This window comes from Schistocerca nitens, chromosome 6 (genome assembly GCF_023898315.1).
Source record: "Schistocerca nitens isolate TAMUIC-IGC-003100 chromosome 6, iqSchNite1.1, whole genome shotgun sequence".
In the NCBI taxonomy this organism is placed as follows: Eukaryota; Metazoa; Arthropoda; class Insecta; order Orthoptera; family Acrididae; genus Schistocerca; species Schistocerca nitens.
The window spans coordinates 296,646,955-296,672,869 of record NC_064619.1 but is presented as its reverse complement, the minus strand read 5'-3'; the positions used below and the strand labels follow the sequence as shown (position 1 = coordinate 296,672,869).

At 44.9% G+C, this 25,915-nt stretch overlaps 1 protein-coding gene across 1 annotated transcript in view; it reads left to right on the top strand.

The window, feature by feature from the left end:
* Window positions 1–648: 648 nt before the first annotated feature.
* LOC126263331 (mastermind-like protein 2) overlaps window positions 649–25,915 on the top strand; it is a 187,953-nt gene continuing 162,686 nt past the window's right edge. Inside the window, exon 1 of the mRNA XM_049960420.1 lies at window positions 649–880. Coding sequence (XP_049816377.1) covers window positions 649–880 — 232 coding nt within the window. The remainder of the gene's footprint in view (window positions 881–25,915) is intronic.

Here is a 25,915-nt window from a genome sequence, read left to right as displayed (position 1 = left end):
AAAGTATTGTACCATCCACCATACTCCAAGCACTTGACTTCTTGTGACTGATTTGATTTCGCAGATGAGGGAACCACTTCGTGGCATTCGCTTCAGAACTATTCCAGAGATTCGACAGGCAGTAGACCGCTCCATTTGCACCATCAACAGAACAGGCTCTGCTAACGGTATACTACGCCTTCCACATCGCAGGCAACGGGTTCTACACAACGCTGGTGACTACTTTGAAGGACAGTAACAGGTGCAAACATGAAACTCTTTTGTATCGGTTGTGAATAAATAGTTGCCTCTAAGTTCCAACCCTCGTATGAATGCAAAGCAAAGGCTTAGAAACAATTTTTTCATGCTCATGAATAAAAGTGTTTGGGGCTAAACTATGCAGAATATGCGAAAAGTGAGTGATTGGAAGAACTACTTAAATCACCAACCACAATTGGTTTTATACATGTGCCGTCAGAAGCAATGCTGCTCACAGCGCGTTTCGCAGACCAGTAACGGCAGCAGTCTGATGCTGACAGTCTACTTCGCCTCGAACTGACTTCCTACAAATGAAGAGCCTCCTTCCATCCCAAATCAGTTTTTCGAAACGATCTTCCAGAAAGGGAATGCTTGATTACGCGGAAAATCCGGAGTGTCGCAAGATGGGCTATGGGTCCGCGGCAACTGTCTGTGAAAGTACCGGACACGGCCTGGCGCCGTGGGAGAGAAATTGTTCCGCGGGAAGGCCGTACTCCGCGCGTGGCAGCAGGCGTCCGCACAACTGCCTGCCGCCGGAAGCGGCGCGACGCCTCCGATAGCATCGCGAAAAGCTCTGCGCTGAAGAACCGCTGTGCACTCTGCCCTCAGCGTGACGTCATCAAGCGGCATCCGGGACCCACGAGTAATACGGGGCCCCGCGACGGACTTGTGACGTCACACTAGTCGGCTTCGAGCGACACCGACTCAAAGGAAGGCCTCGGCGCTTGTTCGTGACGTCACGTCAGCTAGGCACGGCGAACGCAGATACGCCTGGGCGTGCTTATTACCATAAATCTTTTATTTTTGGACAAAATGTTTGGTATTGCTTTGGATTCTGCAGTTTCATTCAGATGAAAGATTTTCTTACTATCGTAAAGCTACAAATGAAGATCATAGTTCTGTATTACTGAACCCTGTCGAAACAAACGCAGATCAGTATGAGAAGATGCTTTGCCCCATTGCAAGCTTCGGAAATTTTACATTCAAGTAACTACATTTACTTAATCCATTTTATTATCAAAACTTAACCCAACCACCTTACAATGAATTCGTTTCTTTTATTTATTTTCGTTTGACATCGTCACTGTAAATGCGAACTAATTTACATGGGTAAATGTCCAACTGTTGCCAGTCATCAGATTACAATCGTTTTCAACGAAAGGAATTCTAAACAGGAAACAAAATAGTTTCATACATCGAAAATACTGCTGAGCTTAAACTTTTTTAAACATGCACATTTGAAAAGATAAATATTCCCCTCTTACAACTGAAAGGAGAAAGTTTATAAGATAAAAAAATTTTATTTGATAAAACAAGTATCTCTCTCTTGCCTCTTTTTCTGTCTCCCACCTGGTCCCCCAACGTGTACAATCGCAAGATATTTCACTAACATTAAGTGCTCCTCACCCCATAGTCAACTAAGATGCCTAAAGAAGAGCACCAATATGTTCACAGTTTCTTGTAAAAGCAACGCAGTACAAACGTAACTTCCTCAGATTTACAAATAAGGTAAAGAAGCACGAATTCTGTTGGTGCTGGACCATGACGTTGTTTTTGTATGTCAATCCCTAAAACAGGTGGAAATTTAAGTTCAGGAGTACACTATTTGTTAAGAAGTGTAATGAACTGCACAATTAATTGATTGCAGAAATCTCTAAGAACAACGTGTGTTGGTCAACCACCACCAATAGTTTCACATTTCCCTGTGTCAGAGACGTAAGACTGACGACACAAAACCGGTAGTGGTGCCTCGGTACAATATCATACAGGTCTTCAAAAGATATAAATAAAGAATAAAGAACTATAAAAACTGAAAACAATGAACAGTATCGGATTTACTTACTTTGGAACGTTTGGTTGGTGAAAATGCATCCCTGTGAATGGCGGCAATCCACTTGCGACGAAGCTTTTCGTCGTTAGGAAACGAAAACACATGGACCTTGGGTCCATTTGGATAATTCCCGTTACAGCGAGGAACAACACTTGTACACCATGTTGAAAACTCTCACTATAACTGCTGTTGTCGAAAAAACACAATAAGTAACAGAAAAGGAACGGCACTGCACAACCAACACTCACGATCATACGCCATGTGGCACGCCTAGGCGTTGTGACGTCACTAACGACTGATGACGTAGCGCCAGGGCCTTCTATAGACTCGATGTTGCTTCGAGGCCCACGAGAAAGACAGGTCACGGCCCGTACGTCACGAAGGTAAGCCGGGGTCGCTCGCTCAACTCAGCAGATAAACTGCGTTTCTACATCTGTTAACTTGTAACTGCGTGTGTATGTACAAACGAGAATTGCATCTTCTACTGGAATCTTTTATTATGAATCTTACTGTTGTTAGTCGTACAATGGCAGAAAGTGCAAAGGTTAACTAATAATTTGTTACAGCTGTACTGGGGTACATGTCAAAAATCATGTCAAAATGATTATCAGTTGCGTAAGGCTGCATATCTTGTATTAAATGAGGACTGTTAAACAGAAGAGATTAAATGCTACAAACGAGCCTTTATACCATTTATGTCGAGAAACGATCTTAAATTTTGCTGTACGACTAGTAATCAGTAAGGCTTCACAATACCAGATTCCAGTAGAAGATGCAATTCTCCTTAGTACGTACGCACCCAGTTGCGAGTTAACAGGTTTAGAAACGCATTTTGTCTGCTCAGTTAAGCGAGCCAGGGAGCTCAGTCCTACCTTCGTGACGTACGTAGTGCACCCTTGTCTTTCTCGTAGGCCTTGAGTCGGCTTGTCCGCCACACTTCGCGAGCACTCAGCTCCGTGCAGGGTCCATGGGAAATCAATACGTAGTTGAAAAAGGTAGCCACTAGAGATCTTAACTTTGTTGTGTGCTATCGAGGGCTTGCAATTAAACGTGGAATCAAGAATTATTAAACCTACAGTTTCATATGCTGTCACATACACACCAAGGCCTATTTTTCTCGCGGGCCTCGGCAGCATACAACTGTAGAGATGGAATTATGGCTGATCATTATTTTCGAAAAGGAACAAATGTAGCGATCCAGTTCACACTCTGTTTACGTTCCACACAGATTCCTGAAGACGATAACCCAGTTTCGGAAACCATTTCTCGTTGTCGAGTTTACACATTAAGCCCGACTCGAATTTGGTAGACCGATCGAGTATCGGTTATCCGATATCAAATGTGTGACTTTGGATGAAGAGTGAGGTTAACCATACTGTCGCAAAATCCAAACATATTATCTAAATGGATTTATATGAATATGTATGTATATATTCATGTTCCAAACCTCCTACTAAACCGATGAACCAATTTCAACCAAACTTGTTACACGTATCACTTAGTGTCTGGAAAGAAACACTGTGGGCGCAAGAACCATATACCTACCAAAGGAGCGGGGATGCAGGTGATAAAGGAGAGTAGCTCACCAAACGCGAATTCCCAGACTTCACTCGTCCAGTATTTGAGAATGAGAGCACTTAGTAAGTTGTAACCAGCTTGGCGCACAGTTTCAGACCTTTCCGAAACTTCTTCAGGCTGTCAACCTCAACAAAATGATAAAAGGAAAAACGTTAATCGCTTGCCACGTTTTCGCTGTTCGTGTAGTAAAATTGCCACATCGGTTGCGAAGTTTTAATTCATTTCCTCTTTACTACTAAATTTATTCAAGACATTTTGCACGCAATATTCGCATACACTGAGGTCACAAAAGTCATGGGATAGCTCCTAATATCGTATTGGACCTACTTTTGCACGGCATAGTGCAACAACACGACGTGGCATTAACTCAACAGGTCGCTGGAAGTTCCCTTCAGAAATATTGAGCCATGCTGCCTCTATAGCCGTCCATAATTGCGAAGGTGTTGCTGGAATAAGATTTTGTGCACGAACTGACCTCTCGACTGTGTCCCATAAACCTTCGATGCGATTCATGTCGGACGATCTGGGTGACCAAATCATTCCCTCGATTGACCAGAATGAACCCCGAAGAATCCGCGAGCAACTGTGACCTAGTGAAACGGCACATTGTCATCCACAACAATTCCATACTTGTTTGGGAACACGAAGTCCATGAATGGCTGGAAATGGTCTGCAAGTAGCAGAACATAACCATTTCCAATGAATGATCGGTTCGGTTTGACCAGAGGACCCAGTCCATTCCATGTCAACACCCCACACCACCAGATTGCACAGTGACTTTCTGACAACTTGAGTCCGTAGGGTCTGTGGCACACTCGAACGCTACCATCCGCTCTCACCAACCAGAATCAAGACTCATCTGTCAGGCCACGCTTTTCCAGTTCAAATGGCTCTGAGCACTATGGGACTCAACTTCTGAGGTCACTAGTCCCCTATAACTTAGAACTAGTTAAACCTAACTAACCTAAGGACGTCACACACATCCATGCCCGAGGCAGGATTCGAACCTGCGACCGTAGCGGTCTCGCGCTTTTCCAGTCGCGTAGGGTCCAACCGATATGGTAATGAGCCCAGGAGGGGCGCTGCAAGCGATGTCGTGCTGTTAGCAAAGGCAGTCGCGTCGGTCGTCTACTGCCATAGCCCATAACGCCGTATTACGCGGCAGTGTCCTAACAGACAGGTTCGTCTTAAGTCCTACACTGGTTTTTACGATTATTTCACGTAGTGCTGCGTGTCTGTTAGCATTGACAACTCTACGCAAACGCCACAGGTCTCAGATGTTAAGTGAAGGTGCCATGTCACGGATTGCGTGGCCCCTCCCGCCGGAGGTTCGAGTCCTAACCTCGGGCATGAGTGTGGGTGTTGTTCTTAACATAAGTTAGTTTAAGTAGTGTGACAGTCTAGGGACGGATGACCTCAGCAGGTTTGGTCCTTTAGGACTTCACACGCATTTGAACATTTGTTAAGTGAAGGCCGTCGGCCACTGCGTTGTACGTGATATGAATTCCTTAACGATTTCCAAAATGGTATATCTCTTGCGTCTAGCTCCAACTACCATTCCGCGTTTAAAGTCTGTTAGTTCCCGCCATGCGGTGATAATCACGTCGGAAACCTTTTCACATGAATCACCTTAGTTCAAATGACATGTCCGCTAATGCACCGCTCGATATACCTCGTGAACGCGATACTATCGCCAGCTGTATATTTGCATATCGCCATCCTACTGAACGTCCCTGCAAAATTATACTATTGTGCGACACATTTTTCAGGATATATGACGTCATAAGCACTGAGCTACGTGAAAACTAAACTGTCGGGAGAAATTTGCTACAGGTACAGTTGAAATATACGTTCAATTATGTGTTACAAACGTTAAATATATGTGACATTGCGTACTTCGGTAAAATCGGAGGAAAAGCTTCTCCTAAACTCCTGGATCGATTTCAACCAAATTTGGTACACATATTACTATTTGAAAAGGAAAACTGTGGTGGTAAGAACCGCCAGCGTGCTATTATGTTGGGGTGATTACTTGGTGACGATGGAAGAAGGTGTAGAGGAGGAGATGGGTGGAGAAGGACGACATGAACACAGATAGGGATACCAAGGAGGTGACAGAGAGATGTCAGTCTCCTTGTCTGTCCTATCTCTGTCCACCTCCTCCTCCCCCTCTCACCGTCCATCTCAACCTCTTCACTTTCTCTGTCAAATTCCTCCTCCACATCTAGCAGGCGAACTGTGTTAACCATAATTTATTTGTACAGTTAATTGAGGGCCGCGGTGGCCGTGCGGTTCTAGGCACTTCAGTCCGGAACCGCGTGACTGCTACGGTCGCCAGTTCGAATCCTGCCTCGGGAATGGATGTGTGTGATGTCCTTAGGTTAGTTAAGTTTAAGTAGTTCTAAGTTCTAGGGGACTGATGACCTCAGATGTTGACTCCCATAGTGCTCAGAGCCATTTGAACCATTTTTGTACAGTTAATTTTACCATTAATGTATATGTGTTTCACTTCAATGTACACTCCTGGAAATTGAAATAAGAACACCGTGAAGTCATTGTCCCAGGAAGGGGGAACTTTATTGACACATTCCTGGGGTCAGATACATCACATGATCACACTGACAGAACCACAGGCACATAGACACAGGCAACAGAGCATGCACAATGTCGGCACTAGTACAGTGTATATCCACCTTTCGCAGCAATGCAGGCTGCTATTCTCCCATGGAGACGATCGTAGAGATGCTGGATGTAGTCCTGTGGAACGGCTTGCCATGCCATTTCCACCTGGCGCCTCAGTTGGACCAGCGTTCGTGCTAGACGTGCAGACCGCGTGAGACGACGCTTCATCCAGTCCCAAACATGCTCAATGGGGGACAGATCCGGAGATCTTGCTGGCCAGGGTAGTTGACTTACACCTTCTAGAGCACGTTGGGTGGCACGGGATACATGCGGACGTGCATTGTCCTGTTGGAACAGCAAGTTCCCTTGCCGGTCTAGGAATGGTAGAACGATGGGTTCGATGACGGTTTGGATGTACCGTACACTATTCAGTGTCCCCTCGACGATCACCAGTGGTGTACGGCCAGTGTAGGAGATCGCTCCCCAAACCATGATGCCGGGTGTTGGCCCTGTGTGCCTCGGTCGTATGCAGTCCTGATTGTGGCGCTCACCTGCACGGCGCCAAACACGCATACGACCATCATTGGCACCAAGGCAGAAGCGACTCTCATCGCTGAAGACGACACGTCTCCATTCGTCCCTCCATTCACGCCTGTCGCGACACCACTGGAGGCGGGCTGCACGATGTTGGGGCGTGAGCGGAAGACGGCCTAACGGTGTGCGGGACCGTAGCCCAGCTTCATGGAGACGGTTGCGAATGGTCCTCGCCGATACCCCAGGAGCAACAGTGTCCCTAATTTGCTGGGAAGTGGCGGTGCGGTCCCCTACGGCACTGCGTAGGATCCTACGGTCTTGACGTACATCCGTGCGTCGCTGCGGTCCGGTCCCAGGTCGACGGGCACGTGCACCTTCCGCCGACCACTGGCGACAACATCGATGTACTGTGGAGACCTCACGCCCCACGTGTTGAGCAATTCGGCGGTACGTCCACCCGGCCTCCCGCATGCCCACTATACGCCCTCGCTCAAAGTCCGTCAACTGCACATACGGTTCACGTCCACGCTGTCGCGGCATGCTACCAGTGTTAAAGACTGCGATGGAGCTCCGTATGCCACGGCAAACTGGCTGACACTGACGGCGGCGGTGCACAAATGCTGCGCAGCTAGCACCATTCGACGGCCAACACCGCGGTTCCTGGTGTGTCCGCTGTGCCGTGCGTGTGATCATTGCTGGTACAGCCCTCTCGCAGTGTCCGGAGCAAGTATGGTGGGTCTGACACACCGGTGTCAATGTGTTCTTTTTTCCATTTCCAGGAGTGTATTTTGCCCCATACCTATTATTAGTGCCAGATACCTTCCCCACATAGCTTCTCCAGAATATTGTAATGTGGGTTGATAGTGACATACTTCATGAAAACTTCAAATAACCTCTAGGAATTGTTTCTCTAATTGAAAATTTGCTTTGAATTTCTTGTTAAACTTGAAACTCTAATGTAACTGGCTGTATAAGCTATTGCAAATGCCAGAGGCAGGTTTCTAGCCTTCCAAGTCTCCAAAATGTTAGGCTAGAATAATCTTTCACTAGTGATCACAGGGTCCTATTTTCCACAGTGAACGTAATATAGGTGGATTAATAAAGCAGTTTAGAGTGCATGATAAGAATTTTCAACACATCTTCTTGTGCAGTGTCCTCATCTTTCTCTGTACGATTTCGCTGCCATCCATAAAAGAAAGCAGACTCTCTCTTTATGAAAAACTGAGCACCCGGCGATGCCCAGATATGTATTTATTCCAGTCTTCCGTCAGGTCATCTCCTCTTTCCCCCTCTGTCCATTTTCTGCTCCCCCCACTCTCTGTCCATCTCCTTCTGCCCTTCTCCCTGTCCATCTGCTTCTCCCCCACTCCCTCTCTTTCCTTCTACTCCTTCTGCCCCTCTCCAACGACCAGATTCTTCACCTCTCTCTGTTCATCACTTGCTTCCCGCCACTAACTCCATCTCCTCTACTCCTCTCTAAGTTCATCTCCTCTTCCCCTCACTATGTCCTCTTCCCCTCTCTAAGTTCCTCTCTTCGTCATCCTCCTAAGTCAGTCTCCTCATCCCCCTTCCCTTCCTCTGTCCACTTCTTCTTCCGCATCTAGTAGACCAGCTGTGTCAAACGTAACATAGCTATACAGTTAAACATTTGTCTGTGCCCAAGTATACTTCCCCACAATTCTTGCATCATTAGTGAGCATTTGTTAATTTGTTCACAGGATATAAATAGACTCCCACTGACAATGCCAGATTTGTGTTGGAAAATGTTGTGCACAAAGCAAATACGTAATGATATTTGGTAAAATGTAGAACGTGTTGGTCATGTTTTATGCCAGTGTATGCACAGAACTTATGAATCTGCAAAACAGATAGTTATCTTGATAACGTCAACATTGTAGAACACAGGGGGCAAACCTTGGATCTTAAAATTCAAATACGATGTGACATGAGAGTAAATAATAAGGCTTTCCGCCTAATAGGGTGCTGTTCGTCGTTGATTTAAGTAATGACGATGATGATGACAGTGATATCTTCGATCATTTTGTACAATGAAAAGTATGAGTCACCTCTAAAGAAGTGTACAATGAAGAGAATGTACATAAAAATCACATGGGAACAAATTTAAGTCAAATTGTGTCCAAAAGCATGACGTCAGGGAGGACATCTGCACTCCTACCAGAAACATTGACACAACCCGTATAATAACGCCGAATTCGTATAGAAAAGGGAAAAGGGAAAAGAAGAAGATGATGATGATAATTGTGATGATTATGAAGGAGATGTGTAAAAACATTTAAATTTTCGTTCTAATTATTCCAAGCACCTCATCAACTCTAGAGTCAGCCAGCCGCGGTGGCCGAGCGGTTCTAGGCGCTTCAGTCCGGAACCGCGCGATTGCTACGGTCGCAGGTTCGAATCCTGTTTCGGGCATGGATGTGCGTGATGTCCTTGGGTTAGTTAGGTTCAAGTAGTTCTAAGTTCTAGGGGACTGATGACCTCAGATGTTAAGTCCCGTAGTGCTCAGAGCCATTTTTTAACTCTAGAGTCATGCACAGGTTGCATTAAAAACTTGATATTCGTACTGATGGTAGTACTGGTCAAAACTAGAAGTCAAGCCCCTGTAATGATATGTCCAGGAACCAGTATATGTTGCAATATGGGCCAGTCTGTCCTTTTATTCCGTTCCGTTTCTTACATGGAAGTAGACACTAAGGACAGCGCTGCACGTCGCTGCTACGCATCCCGAAACATTCGTCAGGCCTTCTTTGCATTGAATAACGCATTCTTTCACACACACGTGGCTCCATTCGGATTTCGCGAAGAGCATTGATCCCACGCTCCTGTAACGTCTGCAAATTGTTGACGGGCTGGGAAAACACCAATGCATTGAAATGTCCCCGTAGCCAGAAATACACTCCTGGAAATTGAAATAAGAACACCGTGAATTCATTGTCCCAGGAAGGGGAAACTTTATTGACACATTCCTGGGGTCAGATACATCACATGATCACACTGACAGAACCACAGGCACATAGACACAGGCAACAGAGCATGCACAATGTCGGCACTAGTACAGTGTATATCCACCTTTCGCAGCAATGCAGGCTGCTATTCTCCCATGGAGACGATCGTAGAGATGCTGGATGTAGTCCTGTGGAACGGCTTGCCATGCCATTTCCACCTGGCGCCTCAGTTGGACCAGCGTTCGTGCTAGACGTGCAGACCGCGTGAGACGACGCTTCATCCAGTCCCAAACATGCTCAATGGGGGACAGATCCGGAGATCTTGCTGGCCAGGGTAGTTGACTTACACCTTCTAGAGCACGTTGGGTGGCACGGGATACATGCGGACGTGCATTGTCCTGTTGGAACAGCAAGTTCCCTTGCCGGTCTAGGAATGGTAGAACTATGGGTTCGATGACGGTTTGGATGTACCGTGCACTATTCAGTGTCCCCTCGACGATCACCAGTGGTGTACGGCCAGTGTAGGAGATCGCTCCCCACACCATGATGCCGGGTGTTGGCCCTGTGTGCCTCGGTCGTATGCAGTCCTGATTGTGGCGCTCACCTGCACGGCGCCAAACACGCATACGACCATCATTGGCACCAAGGCAGAAGCGACTCTCATCGCTGAAGACGACACGTCTCCATTCGTCCCTCCATTCACGCCTGTCGCGACACCACTGGAGGCGGGCTGCACGATGTTGGGGCGTGAGCGGAAGACGGCCTAACGGTGTGCGGGACCGTAGCCCAGCTTCATGGAGACGGTTGCGAATGGTCCTCGCCGATACCCCAGGAGCAACAGTGTCCCTAATTTGCTGGGAAGTGGCGGTGCGGTCCCCTACGGCACTGTGTAGGATCCTACGGTCTTGGCGTGCATCCGTGCGTCGCTGCGGTCCAGTCCCAGGTCGACGGGCACGTGCACCTTCCGCCGACCACTGGCGACAACATCGATGTACTGTGGAGACCTCACGCCCCACGTGTTGAGCAATTCGGCGGTACGTCCACCCGGCCTCCCGCATGCCCACTATACGCCCTCGCACAAAGTCCGTCAACTGCACATACGGTTCACGTCCACGCTGTCGCGGCATGCTACCAGTGTTAAAGACTGCGATGGAGCTCCGTATGCCACGGCAAACTGGCTGACACTGACGGCGGCGGTGCACAAATGCTGCGCAGCTAGCGCCATTCGACGGCCAACACCGCGGTTCCTGGTGTGTCCGCTGTGCCGTGCGTGTGATCATTGCTTGTACAGCCCTCTCGCAGTGTCAGGAGCAAGTATGGTGGGTCTGACACACCGGTGTCAATGTGTTCTTTTTTCCATTTCCAGGAGTATACAATAGATGCAGGTCCGGTGAATGGGGAAGCCATGCTACCGGGCCGCCTCGACCAATCCATCGCCCTTGATACGTTACGGTGAAGTAGTGTCACACGTTCCGTAGAAAATGGGGTGGTGTCCTGTTGTGCATAATCCACGGTCGTTTTCTGCACTGGTACGTTCTCCAATAAGCTCTGGTAATTCATCGCGCAAAAATCGGTGACACACATCACCTGTTAATAAGTGGGGTAAAGCGTGTAGGCCTGTGAGTCTGTCACGTCAGTTTCTGCCCAAACATTGGTACTGACGCGATCACAATTTGTCACCTCCACGACTGTTCGAGGATGTAAAATGGCTCAATCTTTGGATATTTGGGGCGAATGTAGTATACCATGTAATAGGGTGCTCTAAAATTCGTTTGAAATGCGTTGCGAGCGGGCACTCGGAACAGCAGCGATGCTTTGCCCTGAGGCGCTGCCATCCAGAGAAACAGTATTATTTGTAGGAATACCGCGCTACTTTTGGCGTCCACTCGCTGATTCACTGCATAATATAAAACGAATTGTAATGTGGCTTAAGGCCCACTCTTTCTTATTCTCTCTCTCTCTCTCTCTCTCTCTCTCTCTCTCTCACACACACACACACACACACACACACACACACACACACACACACACACACACACCTGTTTATTACTGAGTGCTCGTTTTGTTCCGGTATGATGTTTTTATGACACAATAAAAAGGTCATAACCTGCGTAGATGTTCTCTTTGATTATTCAGAATTAAACCTTGACCTGTAATTATAAGATGAACGTCAGGTCACGTTAGGTGGCGTGTATAAGTTAATTAAGGAGCAGTCAGCTCTATAATTGCAAAGTTAATAAAGGGCCTTCATCGTTGTTTGCAATCAAATTTATGGCATATTTAGCATCGTGGACTTATATGAAGTGCTATTTCAATAAAGAAATCTAATTATATGGTTGTTTTTACCACACGAGTAAGACGCTGCATTTCATTTACGAAGCACGATAGTCCAGTCTACCGGCAGTATTATTGTGAAAATGTTTTTTTAAACATTATTAGCGCCATGTAGGACAGGTGAAGCGAGGCAGGCTATACTTGTTCCAGTGCCTGCGCGACCAGAGTGGAATTCGCATACACGACATCTTTCACGTGTCTCCACAGGTAGAAATCTTTTGACCGGGTAGAACATGTGCCTGCCCCCTCTTGTTGGATCCATTGATCGTGTTGCCGAGAGCGCTCCACACGAAATGTGGACACGAGCTCTAGCAGCATCACGTAGTAACCAACAGTCTCAGTCTTCCAGCAGGGCAGACAGTGTCATTCGCAGGAAGTGCAGATATGCCTCTCCTGCCATGATGTCCCGAAAGTTACAATCTTTCAAAAATGGTTCAAATGGCTGTGAGCGCTATGGGACTTAACATCTGAGGTCATCAGTCCCCTAGAACTTAGGACTACTTAAACCTAACTAACCTAAGGACATCACACACATCCATGCCCGAGGCAGGATTCGAACCTGCGACCGTAGCAGTCGCGCGCTTCCGGACTGAAGCGCCTAGAACCGCTCGGCTACCGCGGCCTGTTTACAATCTTTATTGGGCAAGATTGTCTGCCGAAACTCTAATTTTCGGATGCGCTATGAGGTTATGGCGAGTCGCAGGCTGGTGGGAGGTTTGCGCCTCCCTGGTTGGGCCAAGGCTTCTGCTTTATTTTAACGTGTGTCCCAATCACTTACAGCTCGCCTTTTAGCCTGTCTCGGACCTGCGAGCTTAACCCCTCCAGTACAAGTTGGTAGGATAAATGACAAATTAAGGTATTTTCGAGAATTTTTTTATTGATATCAGTTATTTGGGAGTTTATATTCTTCCCCGTCGCATCTCTCTGTAAAAGTGCTGTTATGTCGCTGGACATTTCCAAATCGCGTTTCCTCTGTGGTGTCCCTGTCGCCAGAGACAGACTGGAAGGTTGTTTGGTCCTAGGTCAGCCTGCCTATTATCTGATGGAAGTGGCGTCCTCATAGTACGAAGTCGTTCATAACCTTGTCCCCACCAAAGTCCGACTTTTTCGCATTGGTCTTAGTGAGAGAGACAGATTCAGTCGTTCCCATGAAATGGATTCATTATGTCTTTGTTTGGTTGCCTGCGGACACAGAGAAATTGGAGTTGGCTCCGCCGTCAGTTGGCCTTTCTTGCCAGGACGATGGAAGTGGCAATCTCCGGTGAGATTCTCCTGCGCGCCCATTCAGCTATCTAAAAATGGTTCAAATGGCTCTGAGCACTATGGGACTTTACATCTGAGGTCATCAGACTGAAGCGCCTAGAACCGCTCGGTCACACCTGCCGGCTCAGCCATGTATCCCAGCACAAATAACATTACAGTTATGTGGCTTGTCAGGCATTGTGTTCACTACGTGGTGGGGAGAGGGTATGACCCGGACCCTTGCGCTTTTTACCAGTATATGCTTACGGCTCTTTGGACGTGACAAAGGATACCACGCTATGTTGCGCTTTTTGCAAATATGCTGTATCTCGTATTTAATCGTCAGGGTGTTAGATGATGTGTAGAACCCGTTTTGTGTAGAATGTTCCATTGCTGTTACCCTGTTTCTGGAAAAAAAATCGTAGTGATTTAACTGTTCCTCATGGTATTCTAGTGACGGTCCCTTTTCAGGAGTACACAGTTTGTTTCATTTTTGTGGCCCCGTTTGACTTGTTTTTTTAATAAAATAATAAACAAAAAACTTCTGCAGGTAAGGACTGGGAATGATTTTTTTCGTTTTTCAGTGGCAAAATCATGTAGGATTAACTACTATTTTGTTTCTTCCTTTTTCGAGTAGAACTTCATGAGGTTTCGAAGAAAAAAGTAAGTAAATAAAAATAAAAGGTCCAGTACGATGTGAGTGACCAGCACAGTGACAGGAGTCGGTAGGGGGGGGGGGGAGGGGGGCGAGGAGGGGGGCGACGCCTCGCGATTCGACACGTACTGCCCACCTTGTCTCCACCCAGCCTGAAGTTGACTGTGTCTGTTCTCTCCTGTGTACACTGCTGGGAAATCAAATCCACATTCACCGTGTAGCTATAGTTTGAATCCTCGGCAGTTTCCTGTTTTACTTTTCAGACGTCCGTTCCCTAGTGCTCATCGTCTATAGGCAGGACATCAATTGTCACGTGACAATAGGGTCTCACGTGACAGCGGGATCCATCAAACTGCTTGCATGTTTCTACTAAGTGCGGAGTGTACAACCGTAACTGGTCGTGTCAGGTGCATATAGGGCGGTTTCCCGTTGAAGTACAGAAACGATGCGTACGTGGATATGTTTTTGGGGCTTGGTGCATCCACGACCAAACTGCTGCTGCTGTGATGCGTATACCGCACGGCCACGGTTCCCTCAAAGGCTCCATCCCAATAATATCGTTTTCGTCACCTGGAGCAACAACTTCGCGAAACCGGTAATCCTTGTCCACAAGTAATGGACAGAGATCATCCAAGGAAAAGACGTACTTAAACAGAGGACGCGATGCTTGAAGCCCTTCACCAATCACGTCGACGAAATACCCATGATATTGCAAGGCAGTTCCAGATACCCCAAAGACTAGTTTCTGAAATTTTGTGCAATGAAAAACTACATTCGTATCATTCACGTTAGCTCAACAGCAGTGGCCAGAAGACCGTATTCGACAAGTACAGTTTTGTGAATGGCTATTGCACCAAGTGGAAGATAATGAACATTTTGTAAATAACGTGATATGGACTGACGAATCTAGCTTCACTCGTGAATGTGTTTTCAACATCCACAACAGCAATTATTGGTCGAAATGCAACCCACATGCCACCCATGAATGTGGCTTTCAGGCAAGCTTTAGCATAAACATGCGGGCTGGAATCGCTGGAGGCATGCTTTTAGGCCCTTACCTGTTGTTAGAAAAGTTGAATGCGCCTCTGTATAGTACGTTTCCTTGCAGTACTTTGCCTGAAGCATTGTAAATTGTTCAACTTGGTGTTCGGCGATGGTGCACCGCCACAAGTTGGAATGAATTTAAATAAAGCGCATCTAGGGAAATGTATTGGACGTAAGTAGTAGGAAAACCTTCGTTAGACCCCACTCTGCATTGTTGCCAAATTTATTGAAGATGGTCTATCTAAAATGGCGGCGATAGATGTGCAACATCGCAATGTCATGCCAGGAAGTTCAAATTTTGGTGGGGAAAAAAGGGCATTTGGGCTACCTCCACTAACCTACGAAAATGGCGGGAAAGAAGGTCACTTGGGCTACTTTTACTAACCTAAGTCATCCGACCGCCGCCTCTTCCTTGGAATTGGTGGGAAAAGGACTCAGCCTGTGCTGGGCTGGGAGCTGTCGTCCCATGGTGGCCTGGGGGAAAATGGCGGGAAAGGTACTCAGTCTGTGTCCAGCAGCTAGTGAGAGGGAGGAGTGTACTTTATTTTAGAACAATTTATTTAAGGATGGATTTCACCTAGTTTATTTATTACAACGATACAAAACACTCGCTCTGGCGTGCTTTGGGTCACAATACTCAACCTACAGACCTGCAAACTACTCGTAAATTACGGAAATAGTGCAGTGCACTGGTGCACAGACACGCAAATAACCTGTAAATTACCGAAATAGTGCATTGCACACCCTACAGACCCGCAAACTACTCTTAGATCACTGAAATAATGCATGCAAAACGCTCTGCAGACATGTCCACTAATTTTAAACTGTCAAAATAATGCACTGCATTGCACAGCCCACAGACACGCAAATTACTCTTAAATCACCGAAATAATGCATTGCACAGTCTCAAGACACGAAAACAACTCGTAAATTGTCAAAATAATGCGTGTAAAACGATCTGCAGACACGCTTGCTAATTGTAAACTGTCAAAATAATGCATTGCACAGCCTACAGACCTGCAAAATATTCGTAAATCAGCGAAATACACAATACATTGATGTACAGACAGCCGGTTCTAGGCGCTACAGTCTGGAACCGCGAGACCGCTACGGTCGCAGGTTCGAATCCTGCCTCGGGCATGGATGTGTGTGATGTCCTTAGGTTAGTTAGGTTTAAGTAGTTCTAAGTTCTAGGGGACTGATGACCTTAGCAGTTAAGTCCCATAGTGCTCAGAGGCATTTGAACCATTTTGATGTACAGACACGAAAACAACTCGTAAATTGTCAAAATAATGCATGTAAAACGATACGCAAACACGCTCACTAATTTGAAACTGTCGAAATAATGCATTGCACAGCCCACAGACATGTTCACAAAATAAAGCAACGGACAAGAAAACAACTCATAAATTGACCAAAAATAATGCATGTGTAACACTATGCAAACACGCTCACACTGCTTAAACAGCTGAAAATGATGCATTGCACAAACACTCATAGCACGTAAAAACGCTTTCACACTACCGTCAACCACAACATATCAGCCCCAAGGTACGCACGCCGGGCGGTGCGCTCACGTCGGTCCAATATGAGAGACGCCTCTGGGCCCCCCGCACGTACTTACCATGGCTGGTGCAATGCCTGTCTACGTGTGGTCCAGCGAACACCTAGTTGCCGAGCAACTCACCATCGTAGGTGCAGATGAAGGTTGTCAGTGTTATACTGATGCCACAGGTCGATCTATAGAAATCTGTTGTAATAGGATAGCACAGGGTGCATTGTCCCTAGTGATCCTAATGGGACATGTGAGATGCGTCTAGCTGTGCACGTGTTTACTATGGCTGATGCATAGCTGCAAGTCCAGCATCAAGCGAGAGATGTCTGGCTAGCTACTCATCATCGCAGGTGCAACTATATGGCTATTCTGATGTCAGATGGCCATGTAAGTAAGAGCCAGGACTACCTCTCGGAAATAGTAAAGTGCCACAGGAATAGTTAACGGTCACTTTTGTAGGAGCTTTTGTGATCCCTCAGCGTACCTGCATGGAAATTCTTGCCCTAACAGGAGCTGTTTACGAAAATAGCACAGAATAACACTGAATGCATTCCTCCTGATGGTGCTAACAAGACATTCCATGCTACCCTTCCTGGACATCGTAATGTCCTGCTTTCAACGTGCATCTCAGAAATGGTAAACATTGTCACTGTTATGTAGAGGCTCCTGCATCCCAGCATAAAGGATGTCTTGTAAATGAATGGAGCATACTGATTGGTTCTTACGAGACTTTCATCAACAAAACTATTTTGTACAAATCACCATATTGCACTGACAACTAAACCATGCAAATATGGTCTACAGATCGTCAAATATGCGAAGACACTTGCTCAGTTACAATTCTCTGCCCCTGAGGATGAAAGCTTGAATATTACAGTGTGAAACCGATCTCCAACCCAGCAATATATCACCGTGTACTGCAAATGTGGAATATGTGGGTGGAAGCGACTGGATGTAATCGACTACAGTGCTATAGTATGCCACCCGATGATAAAATAGTGCATTTGCGCTAGGTATTGGCAGCTGTACAACATTTACAAGCAATTTTAGAACAGAGACCGAGAGGTGATGTCATGATTGTATGGGTAGAACTGACATAAAATCGATATAATTGCGAAAAATGATAGAAAATACATATGAATTGAGGGAATATACACCGAAATGCGGGGAAATTGAGGAAGTACTTGAGTGCCTTCTGGCTGGCACAGAACAATTTGTACGTGAGAACATGGCGCAGAACAATTTGCACATGGGAACAAGTATGCGACTGCAAGAGGAATCCGAGAAAACATCGACATGGAAGTGAAGGGAACCAGGGAAACAGTCACTTTTTTCCGTCGAGGCAGCATTCTACTGTATGTCTATTAAGGTAACAGTGATACACGCAAGTTGACTACTGTATTTGATGCTTTTCAGGAAAACAGAGAACTATCTGCCTCTAAACTTACATGCATCTGCATTAAAGAATAACAGATAAGGGATGGAATGATCGATTGAGATGTAGCTCTAACAATGTATGATTTAATGGCAGACTGATGATGCATTCTAGAGAGAGAGATGTTGCTGCAGGTCATTTGACCATATTTTTCGCTGTTCTGCCAGGATGCATCATTTGTGTGACATAGCCTGTGTCCAACTCGTATACAAACATGTGTTCTCTGTGTGACTTAGAGCACTGTCTACTTGCAATCGTTAACAGCAAACGTCTCGGTCATCAGAGGACTACCATGTCATGTGTGATGAAAGGTGACCATGCTGTATCGGCACATTCCTCTACATGAACGAAGATTTATGTGATGTACTCCATTCCACTGTGGCACCTTGGGTATAAAATCGTGACTTCAGTTTCATAACTGAGATGATTCTAAGTTAGTAATAGGTGTTTGTGAGACACTGCAATCCCTGTGTATACATCTGTTTGACAGATGTGCTGTTTACAGAGTTAGTGGCAGAATGATGCATAGTTTCACAAGTCAGACACCGCTGCTAAGCGTTTATCTTTTTCCTTGTAGGAGGCATTCTCCATTACTATCGATCATTTTATATAGGACTGATGCAGACATATTATAATTTCAGAGCTGTGATCAGATGTGAACAGTGGACGCTATTCATCTCTGGAAAGCTATATTGTGCATGTATCACACAGAGCCGATGTTTTAAGGAAGTAGTTTCTTCATTTTACGGTTTGTTACCATAGTTCATCGTGGAGAAACCTGCAAGAAGGATGTATGTCATGTGCTGGAAGAACATTTCTTACATTGGAATATTAACAGCACTGCATTCCACATAACTAATAGGTCAGAAACTGAAGCAATCTAACATTATAGCCAGCTTTAAGTGCGAAATCGTGTAGCCTTAGAATGCATGTGTTTATGTTCTCTCTTACCAATAGCCTCCTGGTACTGATCCAAGACACTAGAACTAGTTGACTTATGTAAAATGCTTCGAACTCCATCCGTCTGGAGTTCCATCATGCATAAAAACCACCTACTTCTTGTTCTTAACTTTCGGCTATTACATCACAACACTTTCAAATCTACTACCGTACACCGATAAGGGGTGTTAATCTCCTCAACATGGGCGCATCTGGAGAAATCTTGGGGCAGTCCTGACAAAACTCTACCATCTGGTGAGCAAGATGTATGAAACAGGCGAAATACCCTCAGACTTCAAGAAGAATATAATAATTCCAATCCCAAAGAAAGCAGGTGTTGACAGATGTGAGAATTACCGAACAATCAGTTTAATAAGCCACAGCTGCAAAATACTAACACGAATTCTTTACAGACGAATGGAAAAACTGGTAGAAGCCGACCTCGGGGAAGATCAGTTTGGATTCCGTAGAAATACTGGAACACGTGAAGCAATACTGACCTTACGACTTATCTTAGAAGAAAGATTAAGGAAAGGCAAACCTACGTTTCTAGCATTTGTAGACTTAGAGAAAGCTTTTGACAATGTTGACTGGAATACTCTCTTTCAAATTCTAAAGGTGGCAGGGGTAAAATACAGGGAGCGAAAGGCTATTTACAATTTGTACAGAAACCAGATGGCAGTTATAAGAGTCGAGGGACACGAAAGGGAAGCAGTGGTTGGGAAGGGAGTAAGACAGGGTTGTAGCCTCTCCCCGATGTTATTCAATCTGTATATTGAGCAAGCAGTGAAGGAAACAAAAGAAAAATTTGGAGTAGGTATTAAAATCCATGGAGAAGAAATAAAAACTTTGAGGTTCGCCGATGACATTGTAATTGTCAGAGACAGCAAAGGACTTGGAAGAGCAGTTGAACGGAATGGATGGTGTCTTGAAGGGAGGATATAAGATGAACATCAACAAAAGCAAAACGAGGATAATGGAATGTAGTCGAAGTAAGTCGGGTGATGTTGAGGGTATTAGATTAGGAAATGAGACACTTAAAGTAGTAAAGGAGTTTTGCTATTTGGGGAGCAAAATAACCGATGATGGTCGAAGTAGAGAGGATATAAAATGTAGACTGGCAATGGCAAGGAAAGCGTTTCTGAAGAAGAGAAATTTGTTAACATCGAGTATAGATTTAAGTGTCAGGAAGTCTTTTCTGAAAGTATTTGTATGGAGTGTAGCCATGTATGGAAGTGAAACATGGACGATAAATAGTTTGGACAAGAAGAGAATAGAAGCTTTCGAAATGTGGTGCTACAGAAGAATGCTGAAGATTAGATGGGTAGACCACATAACTAATGAGGAGGTACTGAATCGGATTGGGGAGAAGAGGAGTTTGTGGCACAACTTGACCAGAAGAAGGGATCGGTTGGTAGGACATGTTCTGAGGCATCAAGGGATCACCAATTTAGTATTGGAGGGCAGCGTGGAGGGTAAAAATCGTAGGGGGAGACCAAGAGATGCATACACTAAGCAGATTCAGAAGGATGTAGGTTGCAGTAGGTACTGGGAGATAAAGAAGCTTGCACAGGATAGAGTAGCATGGAGAGCTGCATCAAACCAGTCTCAGGACTGAAGACCACAACAACAACAACAAGTAGTTTTAAGTTCTAGGGGACTGATGACCTCAGACGATAAGTCCCATAGTGCTCAGAGCCATTTGAACCATTTTTGAGGGGGGGGGGGGGGGCAGCTAGCACTGAAACTGTCACATACATGACTCCATTATGAGGAATCAATCGAAACAGAACACAGAGTCATCAGCTATCCCATAACTGTGACAGGTGAGTTTAAGTGTAGAGGTCGTCAATCACCTTTGGAGAGCAGTTTGGAAACGCTCCACAACGCCGCAAAACTCTTCCAGTTTCCTTATGTTGTAACTATCTTTTATTTAATGTCATCCAGTATGTGTGGTGTGTTGTGGTAGCAGCAGTAACAACATGATTTACACTGTGCGACGTCTAGTTTTCTGTGAGAAGCAATGGATCAGACTGTGTTACTGTCACTTTAGAACCTGACACAGACCTCGAAGTTGTGGCGGAAAAAACAAAATGTATGGCAGTGCACAACGCATGTTACAGCAGAAAAGAAAGTTTCAAACAACGACACAGGGTCACAGGGAGCATCTCTTGCGACTTATAGTGTAGTTTGTGGGTTACAGCCATCCTCCTACACTACAGGTGATACCAGTTTAAACTGGTCTGTGGAATGGATCAATTCCTGTATATTTAATAGGATCATCACATGTGCTTGATGACGGCAAGCAGACAGTATTTGTTTTCCATATATGGGAGGAGAGAGATGTGGTATAAACTTATTGAGTTCTCTATCAGATGAAGTTAGTGGAGCTTCTATAGTTAGTTATTTTTCTCTGTTGGATGGTACAGAATAACAGTGATAGAATGTTAGGCTGATAAACGTGAATGGGCTCTGAGGGACATGGATCTGCTTCAGACTGCCATACGTGTATGTAGTTTGGGGACATACTACAATGCAGTAGCAAAATCTTCATCCTTCTCTCAGTTCCCATACTGTCTTTTATACTACCTCGTGTTGCAGCAGCAGGCTTCATTTGGTGCTGACCTTACACATTGTACACTGTTGGCAGAGCTATGACAACATGTTCCCATTTCCACGAAATGGTCACATAGGTAAGAAAAGTGGTTCACTACGCTTTCAAATACCTAGTTCCAACTACTTTTCAAGGTCATCCGTTTTTTGGATGGAGGAGTTGCTGATTGGATGACCTTGAAAAGTAGTGGAAACTAGGTAGTTGAAAGTGTAGTAACCCCCTTTTCTTACCTGTATGGAGTCTAACACCTGACTGAATAAAGGGTTCCTATTGGTTCCTGCCATCTCTCCCCCAGACCGCCATGGAACAACAGTGCCCTCTGGTGGCAGTACTGTGTACTAAGTCAGTTGAACTCTTGACAACATGGTGAACGCACTGGATGGAGCTACTGCCTCAAACTGTTTAAATGAACACTGTATGCAAAGTAAAGACTTACATCCATCCTATCCAGCAGCCCAGCATAGGCTGATTCCTTTTCCACCCCAATTCCAAGGAAGAAGTGGTGGTCGGATGACTTAGGTTAGTGGAGGAAGCCCAAGTGACCTTTTTCCCGCCAAAATTTGAACTTCCGCCATTTTCTGGGGGAGGGGAGGGAAGGGGTTAGGTTAGTGGAGGTAGCTCTGACCTATTGTCCCACCGTCATTGCAACGTTGCCATATCTATCGCTGTCATCTTAGATCCGCCATCTTGAATAAATTTGGCAACAATGCAGAGTGGGGCCATACGAAGGTTGTCCTACTACTGTCATAGAGGTCTAATGTTCTGGACTGGACGTTCCTGGCACCTTAATCCATTAGATTTTTATTTGTGGGAACACTTAAAGAACAAGTTTATAGTACCCCACTTATGGATGTACACGACCTAATAGCTCTTGTGCAGTGGTGAATGCAGCTGTGTTGTAAAGGGTCCAGCAAAGTATGATCCAGCGAATGCCGAAGTGTTTGCAAATGCAGGGTAGTCACTTTGAACATCTTCTCTAAAGTGATCGTAGCTCATATGTGTACATACTGGCTCTTTCAAGATAAGCCTGGACGTCAAACGTACTGAACGGAATTATTGTGAGTAGCACAAAGTGCAATCTTTCGTAGCCTACCTCTTGCGCTTTTTGTACCTCATTGGATACAGACGATGTTACTATAGCCATTATTATTTTCTAATGGTCTTATTTGTGTCATGGTTCATGTTGTGTCTTAATGTCAAAGAAATACGCAAGATACTGCATTGTGCAGGAGTAAATTGAATACAGTTTGATGCTTAAACTGAGGAGAAAATTTCGACTTGAACGCGACTCGAACATCGGCGAGTCTGCATATTTGTTCTGTACAGCTTTGCCATGATACACTGATCTAATGGGACACCTCCAGCACAGTGCAGAGTTCATGCTGCCTGCAGTTACAGAGTTTTCAGAGCCTCTTTTTTTAATAGCGTTTATGTTAAACCTCTTGGCGGTACTGACAACCAAGTGTTGCACTGTTCTTGTCCCCCTGTATAAACACTAGCGTCATAATTTTAAGCTGGGTGTACTTTCTTGTGTCCAAGAACGAGTTGCTATGAATAGTATAAGCTTCCATCGTCAGCTTCTTTTCATACAGCGCAAGTAGTGCCAGTCACGAAAGCCATGAAGTACTTTTGAACTTAGAACGGCGAATAGATTTTGATCATTTATGATTCAAAAAGCGTTCTCAGTCCCATGAAGAGCAGGAATTGGGGAAAACACGGCAATGGACTTGTTCTCGACATAGCTCATGAAGTACCGGAACGCTCTCGAAGAAGCAAACATGCTTTGGATAGAAGATCACAAAGGCGTTTTCTAAAAGGAAACAGGAGACCATACGGGCAATCAAGCTACATCATCCAGCGCTTAACTGATGTATAGTTTATTTCACAATCTTCTTACATCAAGTAAAAATGGAAGTTATGTCCCAGTGGGAAGAAGAACGAGAAAAAACAACTTTAAACAAGAGAAAATAGTACTGATGGGTTCAACCGCACATACGTCGCTTACCTTGGTTTCGAAACTTGTCAGTACACAGCAGAGGTATCTCTACAATCACTCGGATGAAATTATAAAAACGGTAGCTTTCTTCCTCATTTGTAACGCCTACAATTAAGAAATTCACGGTCTTTTGATTACAACTCCATATTTGAGATATTAATCATTTAACCTTCGCTTGTTAGAAGTTCCAGCAACGTAGAGAGAAATATTGCTCGCAGAACTGAGAAAGCTCAATGTACTATTAGCTATAACCATTTCTTGTCTTTTACCACAGAATAATAAGGCAGTTCTTAAATGTCTATTTGTTTTAGTTGACATACCTTTTTGTATTTCAAAGAACAGTGACTATACAAAACTGTTTGAAATATATTGTAAAGAAAAATTTAGTTCTTACTTTTACATTTAATTGTGCATTTACTTCTACTTTTCTTCTGCTAATGTGAAGAACTATCGTTTGGTTATTTTTAAGTCATACGAGAATTTATGTGTTTAAAAGTCGTTTTTTATAATTATTGAGGGCTGATTAGTACAACTTAAATGTAAAACTGGTTGATATCTGATGGGTAAATAATGACCCACGCTGAAGGCTGAGTAGATATACCGAGGTGACAAAGATCATGGGATAGGGATATACACTTACACAGGTGACGGTAGAATGGCACACACACGACATAAAAGAGCTGTGTATCAGGTGAGATGTCATTTGCACTCAGGTGATTCGTGTGAATAGGTTTCCAACATCATTATGGACCACCGGCGGGAATTAAAAGACTCTGAACGCAGAACGGTAGCTGCAGCTAGATGCATAGGACATCCCATTTCGGAAATCGTTAGGGAATTCAATACTGAGAGATCCACACTGTCAAAAGTGTGCCGAAAAAAACAAACTTCAGGCGTTATCTCTCACCACCGACAACGCAGTGGCTGACGGCCTTCACTTAGCGACCGAAAGCAATGGTGTTGCGTAGAGCTGTCAGTGCTAACAGAAAAGCGGCACTGCTTGAAGTAACCGTAGAAATCAATGTGGCACGTGTGACGTAGCAAAATAATTCAAGATAATGCATTATCAAGCAAGATAACGCCCGCCCGCACACGGCGAAAGTTTCTACCACTTAGCCGGCCGAAGTGGCCGTGCGGTTAAAGGCGCTGCAGTCTGGAACCGCAAGACCGCTACGGTCGCAGGTTCGAATCCTGCCTCGGGCATGGATGTTTGTGATGTCCTTAGGTTAGTTAGGTTTAACTAGTTCTAAGTTCTAGGGGACTAATGACCTCAGCAGTTGAGTCCCATAGTGCTCAGAGCCATTTGAACCATTTTTTTTTCTACCACTTGTTTTCGTTCTTGCCGAACCGTACCTTGGCCAGTAAGATTCCCGGATCTCGCCACAGTTGAGAACGTTTGGAGCATTATGGGCAGGACCCTCCAACCAGTTCGGGATTTCGACGATCTAAAGCACCAATTGGACAGAACTAGGTGCGATATCCTTCAGGACATCCAACAACCATCAATCAATGTCAAGTGGAATAACTGCTTGCTTCAGTGCCAAAGGTGGACCAATGCTTTATTGATTTTCTCAATTTGTGAAACACTTTGTCTTGAATAAATCATCCAGTTTTCCTGGAATTGTAATCATTAGTTTTTGTGTATATCACATCGACCAATTTCCGCCTCATTCGGATAATTCGTTTATGGTGCCTCGTTGGTGGTGTTTGTTTTTTCTTTTTCTTTCTTTTTTTTCTTATGGTGTACTTGATTGACCTATCGCAATAAAGTGTAACTTACCTTTTGAAGTCCCCTCGTAATTTTATCACATTTCTTGGATGGTATCTACTCCCTAGTATAAATTTCATTGATCTAAATGGATACTTTCACTGAAGAATAAGTGCGTTTTGACATAAAAACCACACTGCTCGACTCATATTTCCACGTTGCCCTGTTATATGATCAGTGAGGAAACCATCATCAGTGCACATTTCCAGAGAAGAACTGAATGACGCTGCAAGGTTTGGGAGGATCCGAAAAAAGAAAAAATGGAAGTGCTACAAAATCAGCGCGATCAAGACTGCAGTAAAATCATTTCCTGGGTTACGAAGGACGAATTAAACAATTCAACAAAAACTTCGAAGACAATTAAGAATACTAAACGTGCTAAATAATATTCCACAATTAACTGATCACGAGGCAAACCGAGAAATATAAACAACATAAAGGAAGAGTTACAAAATAAAAGTGCTTCAGCCTCAGTCAGATTTATTTTCCAGTATTTATTGGCATGACATGAACTTACTCCTCGATCCTCATAATGGGAGCCAATAGGCGTCTGTCAATCTGAAGCGAG